Consider the following 27,081-nt stretch of genomic DNA (forward strand, 5'->3'; position numbering starts at 1 on the left):
TGATAGGCCTATTTGCATAATATGCGATATGCAAATCATCATCATCATGTAAATTCTCACAATTCCCGAAAACATAATTTAAGGAACAATACTTGGAATTAGTCCATGCAAGTTAGGAATGATCATTTTAATGCAACTCAAACACAACAGGCAGGTGATAAAAGTGGGTAAACCCTGATCATCAATTTGGGTTAACCATTATTCAACTATTCAAAGTTTGAAAAAAATTCTGTCAAGTCAAATTCTATAAAGTGATAGTTCACCAAAAACTAGAGACTTTATCATAATTTAATCACTCTTTTCTTCTGTGACATAAAAACATGATAATTTGACAAAAGTCAAAATGTTTTGTGTCCATACAATGGACATCATTGGGGATCAATGCTATGTGGTTACCGACATCCTTAAAATATAAATGTTCATTTACTGCATGCACGAATGCAAAAGCAGTATTCATAATACACATATACTACATTATAAATCAAAGGCATAATAAATCAGCGCCTCCTGCATAAAGAATTGATAAGGAAATGCTAAACTGCAGAAGATCTGTATCAATTAAATTCAGTGGCTGTAATTTTAGGCAGATGATCCAGCACTCATGAGGTTGATCATTAGCTAAGTGTATCTGAGCTCGATTCTGTCAAAACGTGCCTAATGTCTGATGAATCAAACATATAACACAAATAATAAACGTTGAAAAAAGCTTCATTAACATTCAGAGTCATTAAAAGAAATTAGAAGAAATCTGCAGCACTCAAGTCAGTTTCAAAGATCTCTCTCACTCTCTGTAAATATGCAAAGTCTTAAAAGCAGCTATTGAAAGGTCATTTTTATTTTTTTGAAGACTATAAGAGTTTACCTTGTTACAAAAGGAAATTGAAAAATGAGAATGCAGGATACAAAGAAATCTTGAAGTTACAAAGAGAGTACAATACACAAAAATCTCAAAACATAAAGGTTTACAAATATACAGCAGCTTTGTGAAATAAAGTCTCGAGTCGATTTCTACTTTTATTCAATCTCTCGGAAGGCATCTGGTGGTAAATAAATGTACATAAAGTTAAGGTGCAAAACAGACAAAGCCAGATAATTAACATCTAATATACAATATATTTTATCAAGCTAGATAAAATAATAAAGACAAATCTATATTTTACTACACAATCCCATTTTACTACGTATTTAGAAAACTTAGATTTTTGTCCTTATCAAGGCATTATTCATTGAGGGAGGGTGTTGTCAGAAAAAAGTATTTTTGTTTTTTTTCACCTACCTAAGAAGCATCTATTTTTCCATTTCTGTGTTTATATCTGTAAAATGATAACACACTGTATGCAATTTTACATGCCTTAAATTAACTCGGATCACGAAAAACACCCAGAACGCGAACACAAGCTGTTCTTGTATTATAAATATCAATATACAGTGAAAGATATGGATTGACCATAAAGGGATTGCATCTGTGGCTACTTTCAAATCATGTAAAGTTCAGAGGCTTTAACAAACATTACACGAAAGCCAATGACAATGGCTTTAAACTGCTGTTACAATGCTGTCAAGCCAATTCTGTCCCATAGTTCTGGCATCCCTGCAGCCAGAACCGTAAACCATAATTTTATGAGTTTCCACAAGTGCTGAGCCTTGGCACGTGAATTCCTTCCAGATATGTTGATCCGCTGTATGATAACCTTGATATAATTGTCCTCTCTATAATGCATGGTGCTATTAAAAATGGTTGGAATCTTTCAACCCTGAATGGAAAACAGCCCTGTGAACTTACCAATCAAAAGCATTATCTTTAAATAAAGAATGTGCATTATTAGGATCTTATGATTCATAATCAGAACAATTAAAAATATTCTGGTGATTACAACGAGAGGACATCTTGTTTTAGGTTAGTGTGATGCATTTCGTCGACTCTCAGCCTGCCCTAAACGTCTTCATAGAGTTATTAAGAAGGAATGTATTGAAGTGCTTGCGTCCATTGAGAGAATCGATGTCCTGTGTGGATCAGGACATTACCAGCAAATGTAAAATCTTTCACCTGCCATCAAAAACTCTCTCCACCCAATTTCACCTCTTGGAATTTGCATTTGTAGAGACATAGCGACTATGAAGTTGGACCTTCCACACAGCTCTACAGCAGGGGTTGCTGGTAGAAAGCTGCTTGCTGCTGCTGGTGTGCAGGCTGGGCCGGGCCTGACATTGGATAGGAGGTTGGAGGCAAACCAGCATTAGCGTTTTGATAGGCAGACATGTCCATAGCCACACCCATCTGCGGTGGATAAGCGCCGGGTGCTCCAGGAGTGTGGTTCACGTATGCCCCATTCATGGGGCCACTGCAAGAATGAACAAAATCACAGTTAATCAGGATGATACCGCCAACCCAAGTTTTTCTTCGTCTTCACGTGTACTTTGGAGTGCAAAAATGTGGAAAATCAATGCGGGTACATTCAGCAGCACCCTCAGAATGATCAAATCAACAAAAGGGAGTGATTACCTGATATAGTGAGGTTGTGATGGCTGACCGGCAGCTGCTGAATTGACCGAGAGAGGGAGAGGACCGGCCTGATCTGTACTGAGACTATAGCCTTGAGGAAGGCCAGAGGACATGTAGGCTCCAGACGGCTGATAACCCTGAACAAAATCGTTAAGACATAGAAGAATCAGCACAATGAAAATGAGAATAACCATGGTATAGCACGCAATGCACTACCACTGACAATATGCAATTTTCTAGCAATTAGTCATAGGGCTGATTCCCCGAGAATAAAATTCTCTAAATGTGCTGCGATGAAAGCGTCTGTCAAAAGCACACATGTAAATATGCCCACCTGCATTGCGAGCGAAGGAGGGGCTCCCGGGTAAGTGCCCTGCACAGACTGCATCTTGGAGTAGGCGTTGTAAAGTGGAGCTTCATTCACTAACTGGTTATGCAGCTCCAGAGCTTCCAGCACCTTTACGTTCAGCTCGGACCATTCCGAGTGCTTTCTGCAGTAGAGAGAGAGAGATAGTTTCAAAGATTGAGAAGGCAACCAGTCCTGATGTTTATCACCTGTACACACACCTGTCAATTTCTTGAAGCTTCTCATCAATCATTGGGTTCATCTTTTCACAAGCATCTGGGAGGGGAGGAGTAAATAAATAAATAACAATTAACACTAAAATGAAAAGCTTTTGGGTCAACCCCCATTTAAGACGGTTTAGTAGAACTATCTGTTCCTGTTACCTTCTAATGCAAGCAGCTCTAGGCTGTCGGGTGACGCATCTGCAGGGTCTGTGTTTTGGAGCAGGTAAAGAGTTCTGTCCATCTTCTCCTGTAGAGGTAACAAAACCAACACGTGACATAAAACACAGAGAAAAAAGATCTGCAGACTCTATACAGGAAATCCAGCACTCACATCATCTATATACACAGGCTCAGGTTCAGCTTTAACTTCAACGATAGGCTCCTCAGGAACGGTGGTCTTCTCCATATACATCACTGTGACAGACATAATTCAGGAGATCTACGTGTGCAATTACAAGAGGCATTGTACAAGACGACGCACTAAACTGTGTATTACCAGGTTCTGGTTCAGCATTCAAGTTGGTGGTGACAAAGTTGGATGGGAAAAGCCCTGTTCCTCTGTGGTTCTCTCCTTTCCACCAGTTTGGATCACTGTTAATAACATTGTAAAGTGTTAACAGAATATTATTAAAAGTATGATAATCACAATTATGGAGGATGTCAGCATTAGCCTTTAAAAATCCATATGGATCAATAAAACGAACTGAAAATGATCCGTGACACATACAGTGAACTTATACATTTTCTTGAACATTCGGATCTTAGAGGGGCAGTATACCTGTCATCTAGGACCAGCACAAGCTCTCCAGCCTTAAAGGTGAGCTCATTGTCCTCAGCCGCCTCGAAATCGTAGAGGGCGCGGACCTTACGCGACTCCTTCACGCTGTTGGTGTTGTAGGGTGGATCCGCGATCACGGTGAGGGGTCGAGTCTCTACCTGCTGTTTCTGCTCCTGTAAGGACAGCTCAATGGCTGTACAAAACCAGACGTAGCCTTATTATATGGGCAATTTCAGTGTTGTGGATGCGACATAAAAATAATGCTTGGAAAATGAATTCCTTACCAATATACTGAACCATCGGTTTATATTTTACTAAACCCTTGTTGATAGAGTTTAAACATCAGAACAATATCAGTCTATGCACAGGTTTTCTATTTTAAAAAAGGGAAATAAACGTGCGTCACGGATGTGACAAAAATGGACAGGGTTTTTGGGAGACAACAAACTTATTAATACCCAATAAATGGAGTAGGGATGGTTTTTTATAGAACATAAAATTGTTACTTTATTTTTATTTTCATGTGCCCATTTATGAGAAATATTTGCTGTTATGAAAGTGACAATCCTGAAAATGGCACTAACTTGACCTTGCAAAACCAAGCACTAAAAATAAAACAAGTGCTTTAAAATGTAGATATCTGTGCTGTTAGTATAGTAAAAACCTTTTTTTTAACTCTTACCTCTACAGCAAACAGTGCCAGTACATAATCTAATGATGCTTTAGTGAGGCATCCATATCAGAAGACAAAAACTACAAACAGAAATTATTTTTCACCTTTGGCCAGATCATCATCTGATATTTTGCTGGCAACAGGGGTGCTGTTGGGTTTTGCGCTGGAGGTCTGCAAAAACATAGATCAATGATGTCAGAAAATGAGCATCGATCAAACCTTCAAACATATATCATTCAATTTATTGAATATTTTGCATAAATCCACTTTAATGGGAGAGTTTAAACCCAAAGGTAAAAACTAACCACCATGTTGTTTCAAACCCATATGACTTATTTCACAAAAGGAAATATTAGAAAGATTGTGAGTGATTGACAGCCTCAGTTCCCATTGACTTTTAGTGTATGGATAAAAACAGCATTACATTTGTTTTTGTTAGTGGTTTTATTGCGCAACTTCTATATCAAGACAGGACTACAATGCCATCTATAGGTGTACAATAGTAAATGTCACAGGAAATGAGCCATCAAACATTCACAGGTAAATATAGATTAGATACGAGTCGGTAGTCACAACCTACATAAATAGACCTTCAAGGGACAAAGTCTTCTGACCTGTTTTAATACAAAAGTGTATTGATATTTAACAACTAAAGATATGTTGCTCTAGTCAAATATAATGGCCTAACGCTACAAGGAGAGGCGGATCAACCGACAACATTAGGCCAAGATGTATTTGGCAAAAATATGTGACAGGAAATTCCATTCTAGGATTTTGGTTCACTTCTCCCAAGTTTACATACATTCTTTAACACACTACTCATACGCCTCTAACCCACATAACTAAAGTGCCAGCAGATGTCATGTGAGAAACTGCAGTCATTTTCAGTCACATGATTTAGAATTCATCTCTCACAATGGTGTTTTTGACAGTGCACTCTTTTGGAAATGACAGAAACTTCAAAACTACACTGACCTACCTGGAAAAACAACAAACATCTGTCACATTTCTGGTTCTCCTATACGCATAGAATAACTAATGACTTATGCAAATCTGACACATGAGTCCAAGTTTAAACCCAGTCAACAGACAAGGTCACTTTTCTAGTCCAAATACAAGAACTGCTGACATCACATTACATTCGCCATTTTGTGAGTTGAGTTGGTAAGAATACCTGGTTGCTTGAGCTAGGGAAGCTCACTCCCTCTTCCTTCAGGGATTTTATGGTGGCACCGATGAGGCTCAGTTGTGGGTCTTTCTGGAAGTTTTCAGCCCACTCGACCATTAGGGCCTTTAGTTTCTCGCCAACCTTTGCGTGAGCCTGAGAAGAAGAGAGTGGCAGACATCATTAAGTCAAATCTCTATTCCTGGTTTTAAAACACAATCTATGCAATTACATTTATTATTATTTAATATGTGAAATACAGTTATTTACCCTGTTTAGCACTTGTTTAACTTCACTGGCGAACTCTCTGGAACAGATTTCTAGGTGAAAAATCTTCCCGCTGTTTGAAACGCAGGCACCAAGCAACTACGTGACAGAAATTACAAGTGTTTTAGAAGTCATAGCATAAATCGGTTTCCTCATTTTTGGACTACTGAATTTCTTTTACTTTTCCATAATGTTAAAAGAGATTTATGATAAGGCGATACAGAAAGTAATTTTGATTCATACTGATTAACTTATTCAATCATAACCATTCAGACATTTGTCAACCCGGCACACCACTTCACTGACTCTGACTCACTGACTCAAAAGAATGATTTGCTCACAAACGAAATATCACCATGACTTGAGAGAATATTTTACATTACGCAAGCTCTATATAAAAGTGATAGATATCGGTTTAAATACTTCATTACATCGTCATAATAATAATTTTCAAAAGTTATTAGATTGAATCTTTTTAAGGCTAGCCTTAAGGCGGGTTTTTACTTCTGTGTCGGACATACGCCGTAGCCAACGCTTTTGTTTATACTTGTGCGTTGTTGTCTTAGTCGACAGGCAATGGCCACTAGGCGTCAAAATCCACAGGCGTGTTGCCCTTTGTAACCAAGACAAGAGCTAAATAAGAAGCGAGTCGTTGTGTACTCTGTCTGAAGCATTTAGCAGTCATAGCGGCAAGTTAACAGTCACTTCTTGTTGTTACATACAGAAGAACAGGTCATTTATTTATATAATTCGTTTGGAAAATGAGAGGTGCGCGTCAGGTCCAAACAGATGTAAAAATCTGCCTTTAACCTTTATGCAGGCATTAAATAATGATAAGAATCCTGGGATTGCATGCTCTCTTTAAAATAATTGTTTACTTCTTTTTACTGGTATACTTTTAATATGTGTAGGTAAGTAAAGTCTTTTTTTTTTACTAAAGCTCACAAACCGATGTACAACTTGACATCTTACTGTAAAGATCGAGCTAAAGCCGATGGAAAGAATTTACTGATGTCTAAAAATAGAATGTGACATCTTTGCAGGCTGAGATGTGTTTGTGAAGGTGAGTGAAGTGAAGTCTGTAAAGTCCAGATGATGCAAAATAATATCTTCGCTTTTTGTGAATGTTCGCATTGCAACGGTGTGTCATTCCTTCTGACTTATTTACAGTGTTAAACGTGCTTGCATTTGCTTTTTCATATCCAGTATAAAAAACCCGTAAGTATGACATTTGCAGTATGATGTTCCAGCAGGTAATGGGGTCGCGACCCTTGCAAAAGACATTGCAGATCACTTCCATGAACTGTGCGTTTTAGTGACATGTCAGCTATAACATAAGCTTGACACAAAAGGGAATTCAATATCAAGGCAAATTTGCTGCAAAGAGAACACACAGAACTGCTAGTACCATCTGCACGCACTTTATATACGAGCAGGATTTAGTGTTCCTGTTTGCATTATGATCGAATAATAATCCAAATTCAGTTCATAAAACAGCACAAACTAGAAGCACAAATTTGACCTATAACAGGGACATTCTTGTGTTCAAAACAGAGGAAAATGTGTAAGAGGTTTAATAATTCACCTGCTTCTTTCTTTATTGTTAATTTATAGCACATACATAAATGCCATGCGATGAGGATCTCAGTCAGTGATGTAGTATTGGGTTCATATCTGTTCCTGAAATAAAGAACTGAGAGTGAAGGACTAACCGTTAATGCGTGCATGCCAACATGAGGGACCTTGTGGTTGACCCGCTTCATGACTGCCCGGAGGCAATCTTTTGCACTGAAGAAAAAAATGTGTATATCAGAAGAATCAAGCATATAGGCAACATTTGAAGAACCCTAACAACTGAATACATGTACGTATGCACATATGCGGATAAAAGCATTTGCTGAACCTCAATGTTAACAGAACGATAATTGAGTTGTACTTGAACTCGTATTCTGATATTTGCAGAAAGCAGAATTCGGATGAATTTTTCCGACACATATAAAGGGTGGGGCAAAGAGAAAGATCAAATTTCTGCTCACCCATTCGGAGCTGTTCCCACCCGGTCACAGATATCCATGATGAGGGCCCAGTCCTCTGTTGTATTTGTTTCACTCGTTGCTTTCTCTAAAATGCAAATGAGGACTCAATGAGACCCTCAATACATTACAATATCATATTGTCATTTAAAATTTCCGTTCAGCCACATCAAGTCATAACAAACGGATGAAAGCATAAACTATTTCCTGATGGAATTAAGCTCTTTCTTGAAAGTAGGTTTAAATATTATGTTATGTTTCACCTCGAAGGGTAAATATTACCAGGCAGGGCTTTACACTGCGACCCTTTCCAATAACATCCAGCTGTAAGCACGCAGCCACTCCATTTTGAGACACACAATCCAGACCACCAGTCTCAGGCCGGTTTGGGGTTGTTATCATGTTGAAATTCTGTTACAGTACATGTTGGCATTCATGGTTCCCTCAATGAACTGTAGCTCCCCAGTGCCAGCAGAATTCATGCAGCCCCAGACCATGACACTCGCAGCACCACCATGCTTGACTGTAGGCAAGACACACTTGTCGTTGTAGTCCTCACCTGGCTGCCACCACACACGCTTGACACCATCTGATCCAAATAAATGTATCTTGGTCTCCTCAGACCACAGCATATGGTTCCAGTAATCCGTGTCCTTAGTTAGCTTGTCTTCAGCAAACTGTTTGCGGGCTTTCTTGTGCATCATCTTTAGAAAAGGCTTCCTTTTCGGACGACAGCCATGCAGACCAATTTGATGCAGTGTGCAGCGTATGGTCTGAGCACTGACAAGCTGACCCCCACCCCTTCAACCTCTGCAGCAATGCTGGCAGCACTCATACATCTATTTCCCAAAGACACTGCTTTTTGGAAAAATCAGTGGAACAATGATGTTTGGATGGCTCACGGTTCGGAGCGTTCAGCTGGTGTTCTGACTTTGAAAAACCTCTTTGCAGGGGACGTTCTGCACTACTTTAGCGACCCGAATGGACATTTTCTGCTTATGGTCATCTGTTTAAATAATACTGTGGTAATACTAATTAACATCTATGGGTAAAATAGTTCTCGTGAGAATGATCTACTGATTGATGCGATAGAAGGGAAAATTCTGACCCAAATGCCTTAGTTTTCATTGGTGGGGACTTTAATATTGTACCTGACAATAATCTCGATAGACTGCCACCTAAAGAGTCTGCCTCTGCTAATCCTAAATTAAAAATATTAATGGATAAATTTGATATTATTGATATTTGGAGGGAAAAGTTTCCGAATATTAAATCCTATACTTGGAGTAATAAAAATTGTTCTAGACAGTCCCGAATAGACTACTGGCTTGTTTCACAATCTGTTAGGGATTTTAATGTTTCTGTTAGCATTCTCGCTTCACCCATGACTGATCATAAAGCAACTCTTATCCAATCCCCTCTATCGTCAGTTATTTCTTCTTCAAGACCTAGAGCCTCTTATTGGAAACTTAACTCTTCTTTGCTTAAGCACGATCAATTAAGGAAAGAGATTTTATTCTTGATTGAAATTACTGGATCAAAGCACAAAAGGAGAATAAATATGGTCTCAATTGGGAACTTCTTAAACATGAAATTGGCAAGTGTGCTAGGAATTTTGGCAGCCTTCTAGCTAAACGTAAAAGACTTGAAGAGGAGACTGTCTTTTCTAAAATAATGTCTCTCTCTGGGAAAATGCAGGATGGTTTGTTGGTTGATTAGATAACTGCATTAATGAGAAATTGAACAGGTGTTCCTTATAATCCTTTAGGTGAGTGTATAATATAATATAATATATATAGCAGTTCTTTAAATGAGTTTACAGGGGGCGTTGCCATGAAAAGGCTGGGAACCATTGTTCTAAAGTATTTAGATTAAATTACAAAACTTGTGTAATCTAACAAAATTACCAATTTAACGATGGCTTTAGTACTTTTCTGGACCTTGGCACCATGTAGTATACGAGGCGGCCTGAAAATCTCTTGGATGTCACCTAAATATCTTCATTTTTGCTCTGAAGACGCCAGAAGTTCTCTAAACATGTTTCAACGTCATGTGGTTTAGTAAAAAAAATCAGACGAACTTGATTTTTGGGTGAACTTCCCCTTTAAGGATTCCCTATGTGTTTCATACCGTGGCCGAGAAGTGCAACACAAAACAACAAGTTGTAAAAACAGAATAGCAAATCTTAAAACACAACAACAATTCATAAACCACATCGACAAGTCAGAAACCACATCGACAAGTCATAAAACACAACTACAAGTCAGTCAAACAGGAAAAGGTAGGTACTTTGTTGGAATCAGCTACCGCTGATTGGATTAAACTCCTGTCAATCAAGATATCCAGGCTTATGTTTATATTTATATGCGTAAACAAACGTTCGCGTCAGTCACTCTCTCACCATAATCAACAGGGACACAGATAAAAGTACCTATCATGTTATATGCTTATATTGTATGTATCTTCTGAGGGGAAGACGATCACGGATGGTACATGTCCTTTCACATAGTAACATTGAGCGTCATGGATATCTTGATTGACAGGAGTTTCATCCATCAGCAGTAGCTATAGAATTCCAACAAAATACCTACCTTTTCCGGTTTGACCGACTTGTCGATGTGGTTTCTGACTTGTTATTTTGCTTCCCGAATTTTGTTTTTAGATTAGATATTGTGTTTTCAGATTCATCATTTTGATTTTGGGGTTTATACTTTGCTTTTAGATTTGTTTTATAGTTTCGCGATTTGTTGTTTTGTTTTGCACTTTCCGGCCACCGTAGTTTCGGTTTGTCTGTATTCTGTGGTGGACAGTAGGCTACAGTATAATAACGTTATTCTTCTAAAATTGGTGCAGTGATATGAAACTGTAATGTGGTTTACAGATTTGGAACTACTTTATAGGTGTGCGTTTCCTGAAAAACAATGCACACCCTTAGAATGTTAGCCGGCCAATCACAATGAGGCATTCAACAGCCCCCTTGGTACGATCAATGATAGCCAATATATTAAATTTATAATTTTTGTGCATACTATGAGGCAGGCCTATTCAAATAGCGGCCCGGGGCAACATATGTCTCAGTATTTGCAGTTTTGCACTTTGTTGTAGGCCTAATGTTTGAAAATTGTTTTATGTACCTTACAATATAGTATATTTTATATACCTTTAGCTGATATCAATTTGTCCGTCCGGCCCACACAAATTTTGGAATTTCCTAGTTTGGCCCCCTGCAAATGTATTTGAATAGCCCTGCTGGTGCCCTGTGCTCTTAAATGTTTAATTAAGGAGCACAAGTGCTCTTATATAAAAAAGTTACCGTAGAGCCCTGCCAGGTTTAGAAGTAACGTTATTTAAATGTAAATGAAATGTCTGTGCATCCGTTACTCAGAATATAAGCAGCTTGTTACGCCTGTTCTTTTGTATAGAGAAACGTACGTCTATCCAACTTGTCACAACAAGCACAACAACCCTCCCCTGTCATATTAAATAAACTCATTTTTTTACGAACAGGCTTAACTCGATAAATATTTGAACGTTTTAAAACCTTATAACATTACAAAAATGTATGTAATGTATACACAGACAGCTCAAAATGTATCGTCTCTGTAAACTTATGAAATAGACAGAGGTTAGGACAGCAAACACAACACGTTATACGTTTTTGCCTATTGTGAAATACTGTCATCTTGACTGGGCTCCTAAATATTAATGTCCTCATGCCTAAGCCAAACCTCTACTACTCAAAAGAAAACGACCAGTGAGAGAACAAGGAAACCCCCTTAAAGATATGCGAGTATGACTGTAACGTTATAGAAATCGGCCCTGTCAGGATCGCACTCACTTTCAATATTAAACAAGACTGTCAAACTTACCCACATCCTGATCGAATGGGTTCTGGCCAAATAAAGGCATTTTGCGACCTTTTCTTATCTATTAATACCGAAATAAAAGCGTGTTGTCTATGTTGATCGACGAAATGTCCTTCCCACATCCATTAAATTGCGTTCACTTCCACCAGTTGCTCTTCCGTAAACGTAGTAGACCAAAAATATGCCTGTAAGGAAGCGCGTAACGTTGATAACGCTAACAAATAATTTAAGTATTTAACATAGTGTCAGAATTTCGCCATAAACATAGAATCGAAAAGAAAAGTATTCTTTGTTTCTACAATATCCACGTTTTTCAGTCAGGCATACATTTTGGGTCCCCTGAAAACTAGAGAAAACGTACCGCACTGCCATCTAGAGTGCGGAATAAATCTTTCTAAAATATGTTCAACCCCATCCCAAACAAACAATATATAACCACATACATTGCTTGTGTTATAATGAATGTTATTATAATCCAATGCATATTTTATATCGACAGCTCTTTCAAACAATATTGCACGCGGTCCGTGAATGAAAGAAATGCACAGATTAATTAGCCTGTGTCATCGATAGGGGGCGCCGCAAGCGCAAGAATCTCGTATAGGCTACATGTCATAGAGGCCACACGCCTTTATTCACCCGGACCACTTGGATGATCCGGTCTCTCTAATGATAGCTCAGTCATGTCGGCACCTGCTATGGGGACCAGCAAAACAGCGCACGATTCGAGCAACAAGAAGAAAAGGGGACCGGGAACGCTGGCCATCGCTTACTTGGTCATTTACAACGTGGTTATGACAGCAGGGTATGATGAAAATCCAATGCGCTTCCGTGCTCGCTGTTCCAGCGTGTGACAGCAAGAATGTAGTTGTGTAGGATTTCCGCCAGTGTGCTTGCATTGTTGCCCTGTTGTGTCTCTATTGAGTTTACCACTGTATTGTTTATCATAGCTCATTACACCTATGCAATAATTATGCAAAGCAATGCAATGCAATGCATACGCTTATTTAACGGCGCGTGTGATCTGTCAGCACACGACCGAGATTCACCAGGGTCAGTACGTGATTGCATTGTACTACATACTTGTTCTCGGTGTTTGTCTGATGGTATGTATGCCAATTCATTTCAGTTTGATAAGCTACACAGAGCGTCGAGTCAGTGTATATGCGTAAATGAATGAAAGTCCACCTTTCACAGTAGTGTCATAACTTGAATACTGTTGCACAATATTGATGTCCGATTTGGAAACGAATCTTTGCCTAAACCGGTTCTTTTCAGTGAGTCGGTCGAACCGGTTCCTTATAATTCACGAAAAACGAGAATTTTGGGAGTAAATCTGAGAGATGGGTGACAAAGATGACACAACATTTAATACAGTTGATGCATCTTAATCATAATGGTGAAAACCTTATTTTTGAGGACGCATTTAAATTAGTGGTATAAATGAATCGAAGAGCCGGTTGGTTCAAATAAACCGGACTACCCCACAACTGTGTAACATGTTCCCCATGTCTGTTATTTGGAGACCACAGTTAGGAACGTTTTTTACCACACCACCTCGTCTTGACCCCTTGAGTCAGTTTAGTATAGTATTGCTGGGCTCATTCACTTGGAGGTATTCAGAAGATGATGTGGATGGTTCTTGTGTGCATGCTGGAATGCTGGACTATCCTTACTCTTCCAGGCATAAAGGAAGTACAAATTAAAGCTGAAACTAAATATATTGTTACTTTCTTTCACATGTGCCCCTGAATTATGTGTGTCACCTTAATGGACTGGATTCTTTATTTAAACGAGATTGTTGTTTGTTACATCCCATAACTGTCTGTCAATCGCTGTTCTGTAAGAGATTTGCATGTAGCTGTGTGTTTGTCTGCTTCCTCAAAACCAGTGGCACAACATTGTTATTCTATTGTTCTTATTTCATTTAGATGGCTGGTCATTGCCGTTGGACTTGTTCGAGCGTACCTTGCCAGAGGCAGCTATCATGGGCTTTATTATTCCATAGAGAAGCCCTTAAAATTCTTTCAGACTGTCGCCCTTCTTGAGGTGAGTGACACGAGGGCTATTCAAATTTTAATGCATTTAATTCATGCAAATCTTGAAGCTTTATTTTTCCTGCAATTAAAAAAACGTATAAATGCACTAATGCAAATTGTTCGGCTATGCATTTTTACAAACCCTAGCTCCTGATAGATGACATTATGTGATATAAATTCACAAATAATCCTGATATTTATTATGTTTTCTCTAATAAATTCACTGATATGAATTCACCTGTTCGATACCTGATGAACAAAGCTTGACTGGGTTGGCAACAGTAGGCTAACTGAAGATTAACTAAAGGATTAACAAATACCCACTGGTGTATCGCCTATCTCTTGTGTCACAGTGAGCCAACAGTGATCTCTTAGTAATGTAGCTCACCTGGCATTTAAAATATATAGTTCTCTCTTCCTGTAGACTGTTTGCATTTGATTATTTTTATATTCCCTAAGGCTCGTGCACTGTTTAATATTTGGTCTTTTCTCACCTGACAGATATTGCATTGTGCAGTGGGTAAGTAATGACTCCTCTCATAAATCTATACTATAAATATTAACTCGGTTATGTATAACAATGAGACTGCCTATGCAAGTGAACCCGGTAGTATGGGTACTGGTTTCTCCAACAGTCAGTGGGATGTGAAGCGGATGTCTCGCTGCAACCGTGGAACACAGAGTTCACAGTCCAAACCTCATTATCTGGGACTCTGTGCTTAATGTGGCCTTTCCCAGAGCAAACAACCAGCCACATACTGGCTGTGTTACATCAAATCACTGCCTTCATTATGCTGTTCTTCAATTAAATTCATGTATATGTCTATTTGTGTGCTTTTTTATGTTGTGTAGTATATCTTCAAAAGGTAGTCTCTGACTATCTTTTGTGATCCATGAATCTCAATGCAGAGATATTAAAACTATTATTTTCCATACAGTATGTCATTTAAAATTCTCTTTTACAACTAATGTCTGCATGAATACTCCGATTTGAACTTCATTGCAGGAATGACCTGGTTAATCTCTTTGCCTTTTTTAAATGTTGTAAAGGAATCGTACCCTCTTCTGTGGTCCTTACTGGGTTCCAGGTGATGTCACGGGTGTTCCTTACCTGGGCCGTCACACACAGTGTTAGAGAGGTAAGTTTGCACCATAAATCAATGTACTTTTGATCATTATCATCAATTATCAAAGCCACAATGAGTAATAATACATTATTTTGAATTCTGTTTATGAAGGCAAAGTTATCGTCCACAGTCTGCCACCTGGTGGCTAATTCTGTATTATCACCAGTATTCACATTTGGACGAGCGGCTGTTTTTGTAACATTTTAGTAAGAAAAAAATTATTAATTGCATTTACCTTTAATGTATTTTTTTTGGAAACTTAGAATTAGGGTTTGATTGTGTATCCCAGAGAAAGACATCTATGCCAAAGGGTATACTGTAGGTCAGTAAGCTATTGTATTCCTGCTAGCAACCTGCCTGAACCAAAACTGGAGAGTAGTACTAAATACTGTATGTTGTGTCTATTTTTGCCTGTTTTTGTCGTTAAAATAACCTCTTTTCGAGCCTGTGTGTGTGTAGAGACAATATCTTTTTGAGATCTGGATACGTTTTGACATGCTTCTTTCTATTTTCCATGTTATCTTTGTGTGATGAGTTGCTTCGTTAAATGCGCATGGTTCTCGACTAGACCATACTCACTGAAACTGGTATGTTGTGGAGTTCTGTCTGTGTTTCTTAACTTCCTTATAATTAACAGTTCCTCTCATCTTAGGTCCAAAGTGAAGACAGTGTACTTCTGTTTGTGGCAGCCTGGACCATCACAGAAATCATCCGTTACTCCTTTTACACTTTCAGCCTGCTCAACCATCTGCCTTACCTCATCAAATGGGCAAGGTAAACATTTAAATGATGTGGAGACCTCTACTACACATGGACCTCACTACTTGTATAAACTTACCATCTTGCAAACCTTCACAGGTACACGTTTTTTATTGTGCTGTATCCAATGGGTGTGACGGGCGAACTTCTGACCATCTACGCTGCGCTACCATACGTGCAAAAAACAGGACTTTACTCCATCACCTTGCCTAACAAATACAATTTTTCCTTCGACTACCACACCTTCCTTATCCTCATCATGATCTCCTACATTCCATGTGAGTTCCTAATTCACTCAAAGAGGAAATGAAAAGTGTTCTTTAAAAAAAATGTTTTTATTTAAGAGTTTTTATATTGATATTCCGTACATAAATAAGTTGCTCTTTTGATATTGTGTAACTGTAAAAGCTCTGAATGCTTGAGCTTGTCCAATCAATCAACAGCTCTGTTTCTGTTAGTAAGTGAGTGTGTTTGTTTGTGTTTTTCCAGTATTCCCACAGCTCTATTTCCACATGATGCGCCAGAGGAAGAAAGTTCTGGGTCACGTGGATGAGTACAGCAAAGTGGAATAACTTGCCCCGACGTGCGCTTATCAGACTCATCGCACCAATGGAGAAAGAGGATAACCTTTAAAAGCCACGCTTTACAGATTAAAAAAAGAAGAAAAAGCCTTCTTGTTGATATTAAGATGATTGCTAACGTTAATACTTTGGTAACAAGGAAACTGTTGCTTTTGGTGATTTTAGGGCTTGTGTAACTACATTAAATGCTTTTTCTTACTTTAGAGGAGAATTGCATTACCAAACTAATACATACAAGCTACTGTGTGAAGATTTTGTTCTGAAATAGGTTAGCTGTCCAAATGTAGTAGCAGACTTTGACATTCAGAGAAAATCATGCGTGTCAAATGGTGTTTTCAAAAAGAAAGAAACATCCCATAATTCTGTGTACTGTGCTCTGCATTTCATTTCAGGCATTTTAATATAATGACTTAAAGATTTGGGTCTCACACAGCTCATTTATTTTCTTTTATATGCGAGTATGTGAAAGATGTTTTGCATTTAACACTTTTAGTGATCCTCAAATTCATAATTTTCCTCCAAAAACACGTGTTTGTTAATTCCTACTGTACATTACGATTATTAGTATTTTATTTGTTTGTTTTTTGCTGTGTTTTTTAAATGGCCATTTAGGATCAAAAGCAATTCCTCAAAAAAGATTTGTGTTGGTTATTTTGTTCTGTATTAGATCCATATCGGTTTGGTTGGTTTGTGACTGTTTGCCCAGAAAAAGTGTTGTTTCAGACCTCAGTCAACGCTGCTACTGTATTAGATGTGTGTTGTTGTCATTGAGCTAACACATTCAGAGCGTTACTGTTGTTGATGGGGAAGTTTTGGGCTGGGTGAAGGCTACAGGAGTGCAGCTCGAGTAAAAGTGAGCACTAGCCTCGGCTCTTGGGCTTATTGGATTTGAATGCCTCTAGTCATGCTTTCCCAATGAGTCAAATCTAATAATGTATAGGAAAGGCTCAGCGTCAAGACTAACTTAACACTTTATTCTCTGTCTACATAATTGTCAGAGCAATCTAACTTCTCAGCCTCCCATAAAGCCTTCACTTGAAATCTCTTTCTTATTTAAGGATGAGCCACACTAAGTTTGAGTGTCTTTGCAAACCAAGTGGTCAGTTTTCCTTATAAAGCCTTTTCCAGAAAAGATTAGCACGGGAGGAGATGCTTGTACAAGGCTGGAATACAACTTTGAATAATGCATGCAAAAGCGGTGTGGCAATACCTCGATTAAAAAAAGCATGACCCTCAAATAAAAATGCTGATTTTTATATTAAAGTTTTGCATGGGACCAGCAAACTTTGTACGGATAGTAATAGAATGATATATATTTACAATAAACCATAACATGGGAAGCAAAACCAGTTGCATCCAATTTGTCAGGATATGTGCTTATGTAGATTTATGACATTTATTTTATTTTGATTTCAGTGTTTTGCCTGTAGTGTAATTGGACGTATTGTCTCTTTTATCTAAACATGCTGTGACAGTATGTTTACAATTAAACACCTATTTAATTCATAGTCATGAACTCATTCGTCCTTCACATGATGGCAGTAGAGCTCTACTCCATGACACTGACATAATGGGACAATATTTGTTGGTTTAGCTGATTTTCATTAACTATGCATCACAGTTTTTAAAATAACTCAATTTAATTGATGTAGTAGCTCATTTATATACAAATATTATAATTTTACAGGGTCGTTTTTATGCTCCCACCGTTGAATTTTGTTAGAATTGTTTAAATCACTTGTCACTAGTTTTTTTCACTTAAGTATTCATTTTTAATCCTCTCACTTTTTGTTTTAAAAGTTGGTCGTTCTGAATCAATACAATTTGTGTACAAAACCTATTTCGTGTGCTGTCATCCAAAACACATGAACTCCTATTCAGACAGTTAAGAAAAAAGTAGGCCTACTCCTATTTCATGTCCTTATATAATATTTGAGCAGTGTTCATTATTAAAGGGAGACAAAGTAGTAGGTTTATATCTCATCTGGTAAAAGGATGGAAGTCATGAGACCCATGAAAAACTCAATCGGACAAGGAGCGACTGTTGACTACAAACCACAAGATCTTTTGTCAGACTGCCATAAACTTGTTTTGTTATTTTCGTCTTACTGTGGAAAGTTGTAAACATATGTTTTACATATTCAAATATAAAAATGACAGCACATTGTTTCATTTAACTTCAAATAATGTGTCCTGAAGGTAAATGCTTGATTCTCGAGTAACATGCTTCCTTCATCATTTCCATCATCATTTTTGCTCTTTGCATCGTTCTAAAGTTTCATAAACCTTTTAACAAATATTTATTTTACAAGGTATGGACAGTCACTCCTCCTTATCCAAATCACGATGCTGTGACACGTGCGTCGACCAATAGAAAAAGTCGTTGCAAACTTGTGCATCCAACTAACCTATAGGATAACGCGTAAGGCGGAGCCTAAGGATCATACTTGGTTGAATGGCAATACAAAGGCACGGAGCAATAAAAGCAATGATACCGTTTAATCAATACTGCTTCTGTTTCGAGAATCCGCAGGGAGAAGACGTTCAGCGCGCACTGTGCATCAGATACGCCCGAGGCGGATTCGACGCTCTGGCGGCGTGACGGTCCATCGAGACGCGGATGCTGCCGCTGCATCAGGCGGTATTGGAAATACCTCTGTGAACGAATGAAGACTTTCATCACCAAAGGACACCGATGAGGTCATAACTGCACGGGGGTGACGCGACTGACCATGAAGGGCCATCTGAAACGTCAGGATTTTACAGCAATCGTGAGGGGCGATCATGTAATCGTTTAGTGGGCTGCGTCCACATATTCACAGGTGTACGGCTTGCGTGGGTCAATGCGAACGCGCCATGGAGTCGTGCTCCGCACGTTCTGCTCTTACCAAACCGCAAATTTGCGGACACTGTTTCTGTGAGAAAAAATGAGGAAAAGCTTGAAACGCAATGAGTTTAAATTGAATTGGACGTCATTTTACGCGCTCTGTGTTCGCCTATTTGTTGACTGATGCTGAGCGTAACCATCCCCTGTCGTTTACTTCATCTCCCGTGACACCACACGCGTCCCCAATGACTACTTTGTATATTTAATTATTTCTTAATGCCCTCCGAAGTATTTGTAACGATGTAGAACCAGCAGACTGATTTGGGGAATTGTTTTATTCTTTTTTTCCACAACTTTACACCGCGGTCACCAATTTAGTCTAAACCAGGATCTAGTATGCGAAATGCTGCATTGAAGACCTCTCCAGGACAACTTTTACTGATTTTCATGAGGTCAAACAGCAGCCCGCAAAGCGTGCGTCTCGGGTAGCTTTCATTCACTCGTCTTATAAAGACATCACCAGCTAATAAGCTAAGCTATGTCTTAAAAGTGCAACAGTCCCTCAAAATAATGACCGAAACAGCGCCTGTCATGTGTCCAAACTGTTTAAGCGGGATCACACGCGTGTGAGCTTGTCGTTTTTGTTGCATACATTCATTTATCTTATGTAATATTCGAGATCATGTCCAGATCAAACAGCGTGAGCCCACCCGGCGCTGGCGCTCCTGGACTTAGGGGAGGGACGGAGCACAGATCAGCTTGGGGCGAGTCTGAGTCCGTGGCGAACGGATGTCCATACTCGGCCAGATCCTCCAGCAAGAAGCTCATACGGTCCAACAGTCGGTGGAGAGAGGAGGATGACTTCGAGCGACAGCCGTGCCGAGCCACGACCACCGTCAGCCGGGTTAGCTTCAGATCCAAGTCTGCTTGGCAGGAACATGGAGAGGAAAGTCGCAACAATAACCGATTGTCCCAGAGGTGTCGAGATGGAGAAGTGAGACCCAAGTCGGTGGAGTTGGGGTTGGAGGACAGGAGAACCAAGTCCAAGCCGGAGGAGGAGCTCGTGCCCGAAGTGAACTTTTCCATGATCGCGTGCTGCAACGGCGTGATGCAGGTCTTCAAATCTAAGAAATTCCAGTCGGAGAAGTTGGAGAGGCTTTACCAGCGATACTTTTTCCGACTTAACCAGAGCAGTCTGACGATGCTCATGGCCGTCCTGGTGCTCGTGTGCGCGGTGATGCTGGGCTTCCGCTGCGCAGGGGGAGCGTGTCGGCTCACGTTCGTGGTGGTTTTCTCCGTGGCGATCTTGCTCACCTTTACGCTGATGGTCGTGTGCAACAGAAACGGCTTCCACCAGGATCACATGTGGATTGTGTGCTATGTGGTCATCGTGGTCGTGCTGGTCGTACAGGTGGTCGGCGTGCTGTTCGTGCATCCGAGGAGCGCGTCTGAGGGAATCTGGTGGACCGTGTTTTTCATCCATGTCGTTTACACTCTTTTGCCGGTCCGGATGAGAGCGGCGGTCATCACTGGAATTATACTGTCAGCCATACATGTGTTAGTGTCGTGGAAGTTAAACGAGATGGACGTCTTTTTGTGGAAACAGGTGAGCCATATACTGTACTGAACTACTAGCTACTATAAATATAACTGCAATTTATATTCTTCAGTACTTTAAAAAAGAAATGGCTGTAAGGATACGCTTCACGTTTCTGTTACGTGTTTTTATGATAAATTGAGAAAGGGAATTGGACTGAAGAAATGTGTTGGACGCAATGTGTGTCTTTCAAGTGTTTTATAGTGGGACTTGACCTGTATGTGTATTTTGCTCAAGAAGTAGTTTGCTGGGATTTGTCACACTTTTTTGTTGGTATCGTAAGATGCTTGATCTTCCAAATAAACTTGGGTTAAATGAGATGCTCAAATCTTCGGAGTACTCTTCATAGTAATTCTGCTTTATATGAAGTAATCTTTGAATTACATTTTGACATCTTAAAATCAACCACAGTGTGTTAAATATACAAATAAAAATGTGCTTATAAAATTGTAATATTTAATTGCTTTTCCAACTAATCATAACTTCATAGGAAATGTGTTTTCCTTGGCCTTATACAATTGTGTTTTCACAAAAAACACAGACTCTTTGAATGTGTGGGAACGGACTGCAGTATTTTGCTCTTTCCATACAATCCTGTTGTCTTTAGCATATCAGATCTTTCTCTGTTTACATGGACCTGTCTGGACTCTCCAATAGTGTGTTGTTGTCTTCTAGATCCTGGATGCATTAGAAGTGCTCTCATAAATAGAGACTGCTAGTGATAATTGATTTGTTTTTTTATGAGATTTGAGTGAACCTCTAAAATATTTACTTTTAATATAAATATAGTGCAAGTTACAGACCGACTGACTGTATATTTGTTGTACTTGATGTCTCTTTAAACATACAGTGGGGTGCAAAAAATGTACATGCATTCAGAATTTAAGACTATCTGTTGCGCTTTTGCTGTAATGACAGCATTTACCCACTGGCATGGACTCTTCAAGATTGTACAAAACCTGATGATATATTTTTGTTCCAATATGATCTGAGAGAGCATTGCGTGTCTTAGGGAAAGTACGAAAATCTGGGCTGTTCGGGGAATTACAAGGAATAACAAGATCGGTGGAAAAAGCTTATTTGATTTCAAGCAGAAATAGTACAGAAGCCTATAGTTCTATGTTTCCTTTTTTTCCCCAAAATGCTAAAACTTAGTTTATCTCCTGGTTTAAATTAGTTTCGATACGATGGACACGGTCACACGGCTTCTAATAACACACTAGTACAGTGGTTCCTCAAACTTTTCAGATCAAGTACCACCTTTAATAAAAACAAGTACCATCTAATGACCGCCATAAAAAATCATATTAATAAACACTTAAATCAATAGTAGGGCTGTGAATATTGATCTTTACACCTTATCCTCCAAATCAAATGTATTATTAATAATTCAAACACTTTTTTACAAAATACAAACCAGCTGTTTTTAAACTAAATAACATGTTTTTTCAAGTTATTCACAGCAGTAATAGTGGACACAAAACACTTTTCTGTAGTGCACTGTAAACCGGGCTCTGTAAATTACTTTTATGGGGGATTTATTAACTTTGTGGGGACTTGCAGAAAGACTACAAACTTGTATTAAAGACAAACAATGTGAAAATAATACACATTTAACACAGAAAATAAATAATTATATGTATAATTAAACGTCAAGAGTACAGCTGTATATAACAAACAGAGACTTACATTCTACTGCAGCAGCTTTTGTCAAAGCAGCAAGTCAAAAATAAAACGCAGCGTGTGATCCATTGATTTAACCTCGAGTAGATGCAGACGCACGTTGAATTAGCGCTTTACTGCAAGAACAACAGCTTTAAACGGTGGTTCAAGTGCAGAAATACATAATAAACTTAATTTGCACGCAGCTCGTCGGAAGAGAGAGAGTGAGATACTCACAACACAAGCGCCTGTCTGCTCCCGCTCTGTGTTTGAGCCGCCCATCATGTGCGTTACAGGTTTATGAGTTACATCAACCGATGATAAATAAAACAATGTATTCCAAATTTATCAATCATGTATTCAACATTTGAAATTGTATTTAAAACACGAAATGTAAATTAATATACAGTGGTGTGAACATTTTTTTCAGATCATTCATAGAAGCGCTCCTGTAGCTCAGTTGTTAGAGCATGGCACTAGCAATGCCAAGGTCGTGGCTTTGATCCCAGGGCATTGCACATACTTACATTGCATTGTCCTATACATTTGAATCTAAGTCGCTTTGGATAAAAGCGTCTGCCAAATGCATAAATGAAATGAAGATCATCAAACTAATTTAAATATTAGTCAAAGATAACACAAGTAAACACAACAAGCGGTTTTGAATGAAGATTTTAATTATTAAGGGAAAACAAAATCCAAAACTACATGGACCTGTGCCAAAAAGTGTTTGCCCGCCCCTGTTAAAACATAAGCCCCTGTTAAAACAAACTTGGGTTTATCACACCTGAGTTCAATTTCTCTAGCCAGACCCAGACCTGATTACTGACATACCCGTTCGATCAAGAAATCACTTAAATAGGACCTGCCTGACAAAGTGAAGTAGATCAAAAGATCCTCAAAAGTTAGACATAATGCCGAAAGCCAAAGAAATTCAGAAACAAATGAGAAAGTATTTGAGATCTATCAGTCTGGAAAGGGTTATAAAGCCATTTCTAAAGCTTTGGGACTCCAGCCACAATGAGAGCCATTATCCACAAATGGTGAAATCTTCCCAGGAGCGGCCGGCCGACCAAAATTACCCCAAGAGTGCAGCGACGGCTCATCCAAGAGTCACAAAAGACCCCACAACAACATCCAAAGAACTGCAGGCCTCACTTGCCACCATAAGAAAGAGACAAAAAATGGTCTGCATGGCAGAGTTCCAAGACGAAAACCACTGCTGAGCAAAAAGAACATTAAGGCTCGTCTCAGTTTTGCCAGAAAACATCTTGATGATCCCCAAGACTATTGGGAAAATACTCTGTGGACTGACGAGACAAAAGTTAAACTTTTTGGAAGGAGTGAGTCCCATTACGTCTGGCGTAAAAGAACATCATACCAAAAGTAAAATATGGTGGTGGTAGTATGATGGTCTAGTGCTGTTTTGCTGCTTCAGGACCTGGAAGACTTGCTGTGATAAATGGAACCATGAATTCTGCTGTCTACCGTCTGTTCGTGACTTCAAGCTGAAGCGAACTAGGGTTCTGCAGCAGGACAATGATCCAAAACACCAATGATCCAACAAACACTGAATCCAATTGAGATGCTCTGGCATGACCTTAAAAAGGCGGTTCATGCTCAAACCCTCCAATGTGCCTGAATTACAAGAAATCTGCAAAGATGAGGACCAAAATTCCTCCACAGACTCGTTGCAAGTTATCGCAAACGCTTGATGGCAGTTGTTGCTGCTAAGGGTGGTCCAACCAGTTATTAGGTTTAGGGGCAAACACTTTTTTACACCGGTCCATGTGGTTTTTCCTTAATAATAAAAACCTTCATTTAAAAACTGCATGTTGTGTTTACTTGTTATCTTTGACTAATATTGTATCTTTGACTCTTCCAGTTCCACAAGTGGTACGCGTACCACAGTTTGAGAACCACTGCACTAGTCAATTTTATATGATAACAGCACAGATTAAAAAGTATACCAGAATAACCTCTTGCCTATTTTGGTCCTCATATCCCGCCTCCCATTTAAATACACAAAGGAAATGGAGCTGGAGACTGTGAAGTTTGTTGATCATGTGTAAGACAATCCTGAAAAGCACATTTATTTTGATCTTATCCTAATTTACATGTTTGTTTTGTAAGCCTATTCCTTTTTCAAAAGAGGATGGGCAGGAACATTTAAGGTGGTGTTTACATTAGCCTGTTGTCGTACAAAAACAGGCTTTTAAAACTTAAACGATCCTCGTTTTATAATGCCGTTTCCACATGCGTTTTAGAAAAATCACTACCAAAAACGGATGTCACATGACCATTCAGACAAGCTGGGAAAGCACACAAAAAGTAAATGTAAACAGTTGTATGTAAACATAACTTGGTTGTTGATGACAGTTGGTTAGTCACAGACCGACAAGTACAAAATGAACATGATGGCGAGGAAAAGCAAGGATGTCTTCGGTTGGATAACGTTAGATGAGGTAATCCATGTTGTTAGGCTTGTTTCATCCGGCGCCATGCAGACCGATCAACGGATGAAATAGTGAGATATATGGCTCTCGATTCTTTCTCGTGTTGAGGTAATGTAACTCTCGATCCGTGTGCGCAGCGCAGCTCGAAGTCAAACAAGCCTGTTGTTTACACGGCCATTGCGAAGTTGCAAGGCTGGTCATTGGCTTCAGGAAGGGGAATGGCTCATATGACCGGGGCTTAGCAAATCAGGGAAGCAAACGCAATGATACAGACAACTCAGATAGTAAGCGAATGGTGTGCAACCGCGCGTGCAAACTCTAAACTCTCTGTTTTCGTCCGTTTACACAGAAACGCATCCCTGGAGTTTTCAAACTTAAATGGGGTCTTCACCGTTTCCAAAAGTCTCTGTTTTCGGGTGTCGAAAACTCCGGAGTAGTGTAAACGGCCGGCTTAACCGTAGCAAGAATGATGCGTTTTAAAGGAAAACGCACTAGTATAAACGCCGTCCCATTTAGAGAAGCTAGCATGCGTGTTCCCCTAGGGGAGAAGGAGGTGAACAAAGTCTTGCCTGCTACATCTCTAGCTGTAACATGGTTTGTGCCTGCTTTAATTGAATTGCCCCGCACTGAAAGTGCAGACCCACTGGAATTCAAAACAGATGTCCTCCCTGGTCCTTTTGAAAGATCTGCTATTAATTTGGCTTTGAGAGTCAACCCCTATGGAGGCATTAACCTTCCCCCAGGCCATGCTGACTACGTGCATGTGCAGCATGCTGAAGAAAGCAACACCCCCTTTGGGACTATGCAGAGCTCACACACAGATAATATTTTGATGGGTTGTCAACTTTGTTTGGCATTTAGCCATCTTATATTTCTCAATGAAGCATTCAAGTGGTAATAATAAGTAGGATACATTACAAATGACGTGCAATGAAATCCGTGTTTAAAAGCAGTATAAATTGGAATGTACATTGCAAGAAATACATTTCTTAGTATTTGGGTCTGGCTTCGCAGTACATATATCTAAAATGTCTTAAACATTGGACATTTTCTTCAGATGACCCAAAATATTAAGTCTTGTTTACTGGAATAAAATGGCCAGGAACCTATTCCACCTTTATGCGCTCACTCAATGGATCCACAAGTGGCCTGACATCTACACCTACCAGACATGTATAGCAAAGATAAACTGAGAGCTTATACATCTATAGATGCCTGCGTGTACTAAGAGTGGCATACGTTAGCAAATACTTGAACACAAACCTGACACATAACACGAGCCTTCTCACTGTTCCCTCTCCCTCTATCCTGAGGCACTTGTGACAACTAATGAAAAAGAGATGACAAACAGTTTCCTTTATGTTTAGTTTCTGGACGGTAGTTAACTGCTAGTTATACAACAAACAAAGTTAGCTAGCATACCCTACGCATTCAAAAGTTAAGGCCATGTGAAAAATAACCTTGTTCCCCAGTTTCTGATTTGGGGACACGTGACTTATTTTTAGACACAAATCATAATCCACACCAACAAGAGACAGTCATTTTTTTATCTTAAGTGTTAAGAAGTGAAACGCAATCATGTTTGATAATCGTTTCTGTTCGGTCCGCTTGTTTTATAGTGTTTAGCGAGTAACTACAGCTGTCGTCAGTGTTTTTCTTTGGCAATGGCAGCAGGTATGTCAAATTGGAGACTGTGTTCTGTCGATTGTGGCACTAAACAACACAACAAGGTGCTATTTTAAACTCCTTATGTAGCCAAATCTGTGCTGGTTTGTATTGGACGCTCCAGTTTAGCCTCCAGCTAATGCCGTGACTTCAGCGCAAAAGGGGTCCATTAGGTCACTTTTCTTCGCAAGTAAAAATTACTAAAGAATTATGAATTTTGATGCTTTTATAGTGTTTTTCATTTTGTGAGATTTTTATTATCATGTAGATTTAGCTCGGGTACCTGCACTGCCTTTTTGAAAATTAAACATGGTTTTATTATAGTAACCCTCGTTTTTGGGGTTTTGTTTCATAGTAATTCATTTGTGTCATAGTAATAAAACAATCGGAACCACAAATGTACTATGGTCTCAACAACATTAGTCTTCCCATGGTATTTGGTGTAAAACTTTGTAATATATAGGGTAATTAGTTTGCCAAAAGCACGGTTAATATACTTTTACTGAATAAAAT

At 39.1% G+C, this 27,081-nt stretch overlaps 3 protein-coding genes across 5 annotated transcripts in view; 2 read left to right on the forward strand and 1 right to left on the reverse strand.

Moving 5' to 3' along the window:
* Positions 1-115: 115 nt before the first annotated feature.
* Positions 116-12,020, reverse strand: stam2 (signal transducing adaptor molecule (SH3 domain and ITAM motif) 2). The gene is made up of 14 exons (XM_079463972.1): positions 11,859-12,020; positions 7,993-8,077; positions 7,669-7,744; positions 5,960-6,055; positions 5,699-5,845; positions 4,629-4,695; positions 3,852-4,044; positions 3,570-3,664; positions 3,405-3,487; positions 3,233-3,320; positions 3,071-3,125; positions 2,838-2,994; positions 2,504-2,640; positions 116-2,342 (listed from the first exon to the last, which is right to left on the reverse strand). Exons 1-14 carry the CDS (start codon positions 11,896-11,898, stop codon positions 2,141-2,143), a joined length of 1,521 nt encoding a protein of 506 aa, XP_079320098.1. The 5' UTR covers positions 11,899-12,020; the 3' UTR covers positions 116-2,140.
* Positions 12,021-12,344: 324 nt separating this feature from the next.
* On the forward strand, positions 12,345-17,869 carry hacd2 (3-hydroxyacyl-CoA dehydratase 2). 2 transcript variants are annotated; one of them, XM_079463974.1, is made up of 9 exons: positions 12,418-12,660; positions 13,787-13,904; positions 14,396-14,414; positions 14,945-15,033; positions 15,133-15,227; positions 15,557-15,608; positions 15,674-15,795; positions 15,880-16,058; positions 16,270-17,869. In XM_079463974.1, exons 1-9 carry the CDS (start codon positions 12,539-12,541, stop codon positions 16,350-16,352), a joined length of 879 nt encoding a protein of 292 aa, XP_079320100.1. In that variant the 5' UTR covers positions 12,418-12,538; the 3' UTR covers positions 16,353-17,869. The 2 variants fall into 2 exon arrangements, with proteins under 2 accessions (XP_079320101.1, XP_079320100.1); XM_079463975.1 differs by lacking the exons at positions 15,133-15,227; positions 15,557-15,608 and having other exon boundaries at positions 12,345-12,660.
* Positions 17,870-19,870: 2,001 nt separating this feature from the next.
* adcy5 (adenylate cyclase 5) overlaps positions 19,871-27,081 on the forward strand; it is a gene marked incomplete at its 5' end in the record, with an annotated part of 60,007 nt that continues 52,796 nt past the window's right edge. For both annotated transcript variants that reach the window (XM_079463757.1, XM_079463758.1), the window contains one exon: positions 19,871-20,794. In XM_079463757.1, coding sequence (XP_079319883.1) covers positions 19,871-20,794 — 924 coding nt within the window. The remainder of the gene's footprint in view (positions 20,795-27,081) is intronic.

This window comes from Barbatula barbatula, assembly GCF_947034865.1.
Source record: "Barbatula barbatula genome assembly, chromosome: 9".
Taxonomy (NCBI): Eukaryota; Metazoa; Chordata; class Actinopteri; order Cypriniformes; family Nemacheilidae; genus Barbatula; species Barbatula barbatula.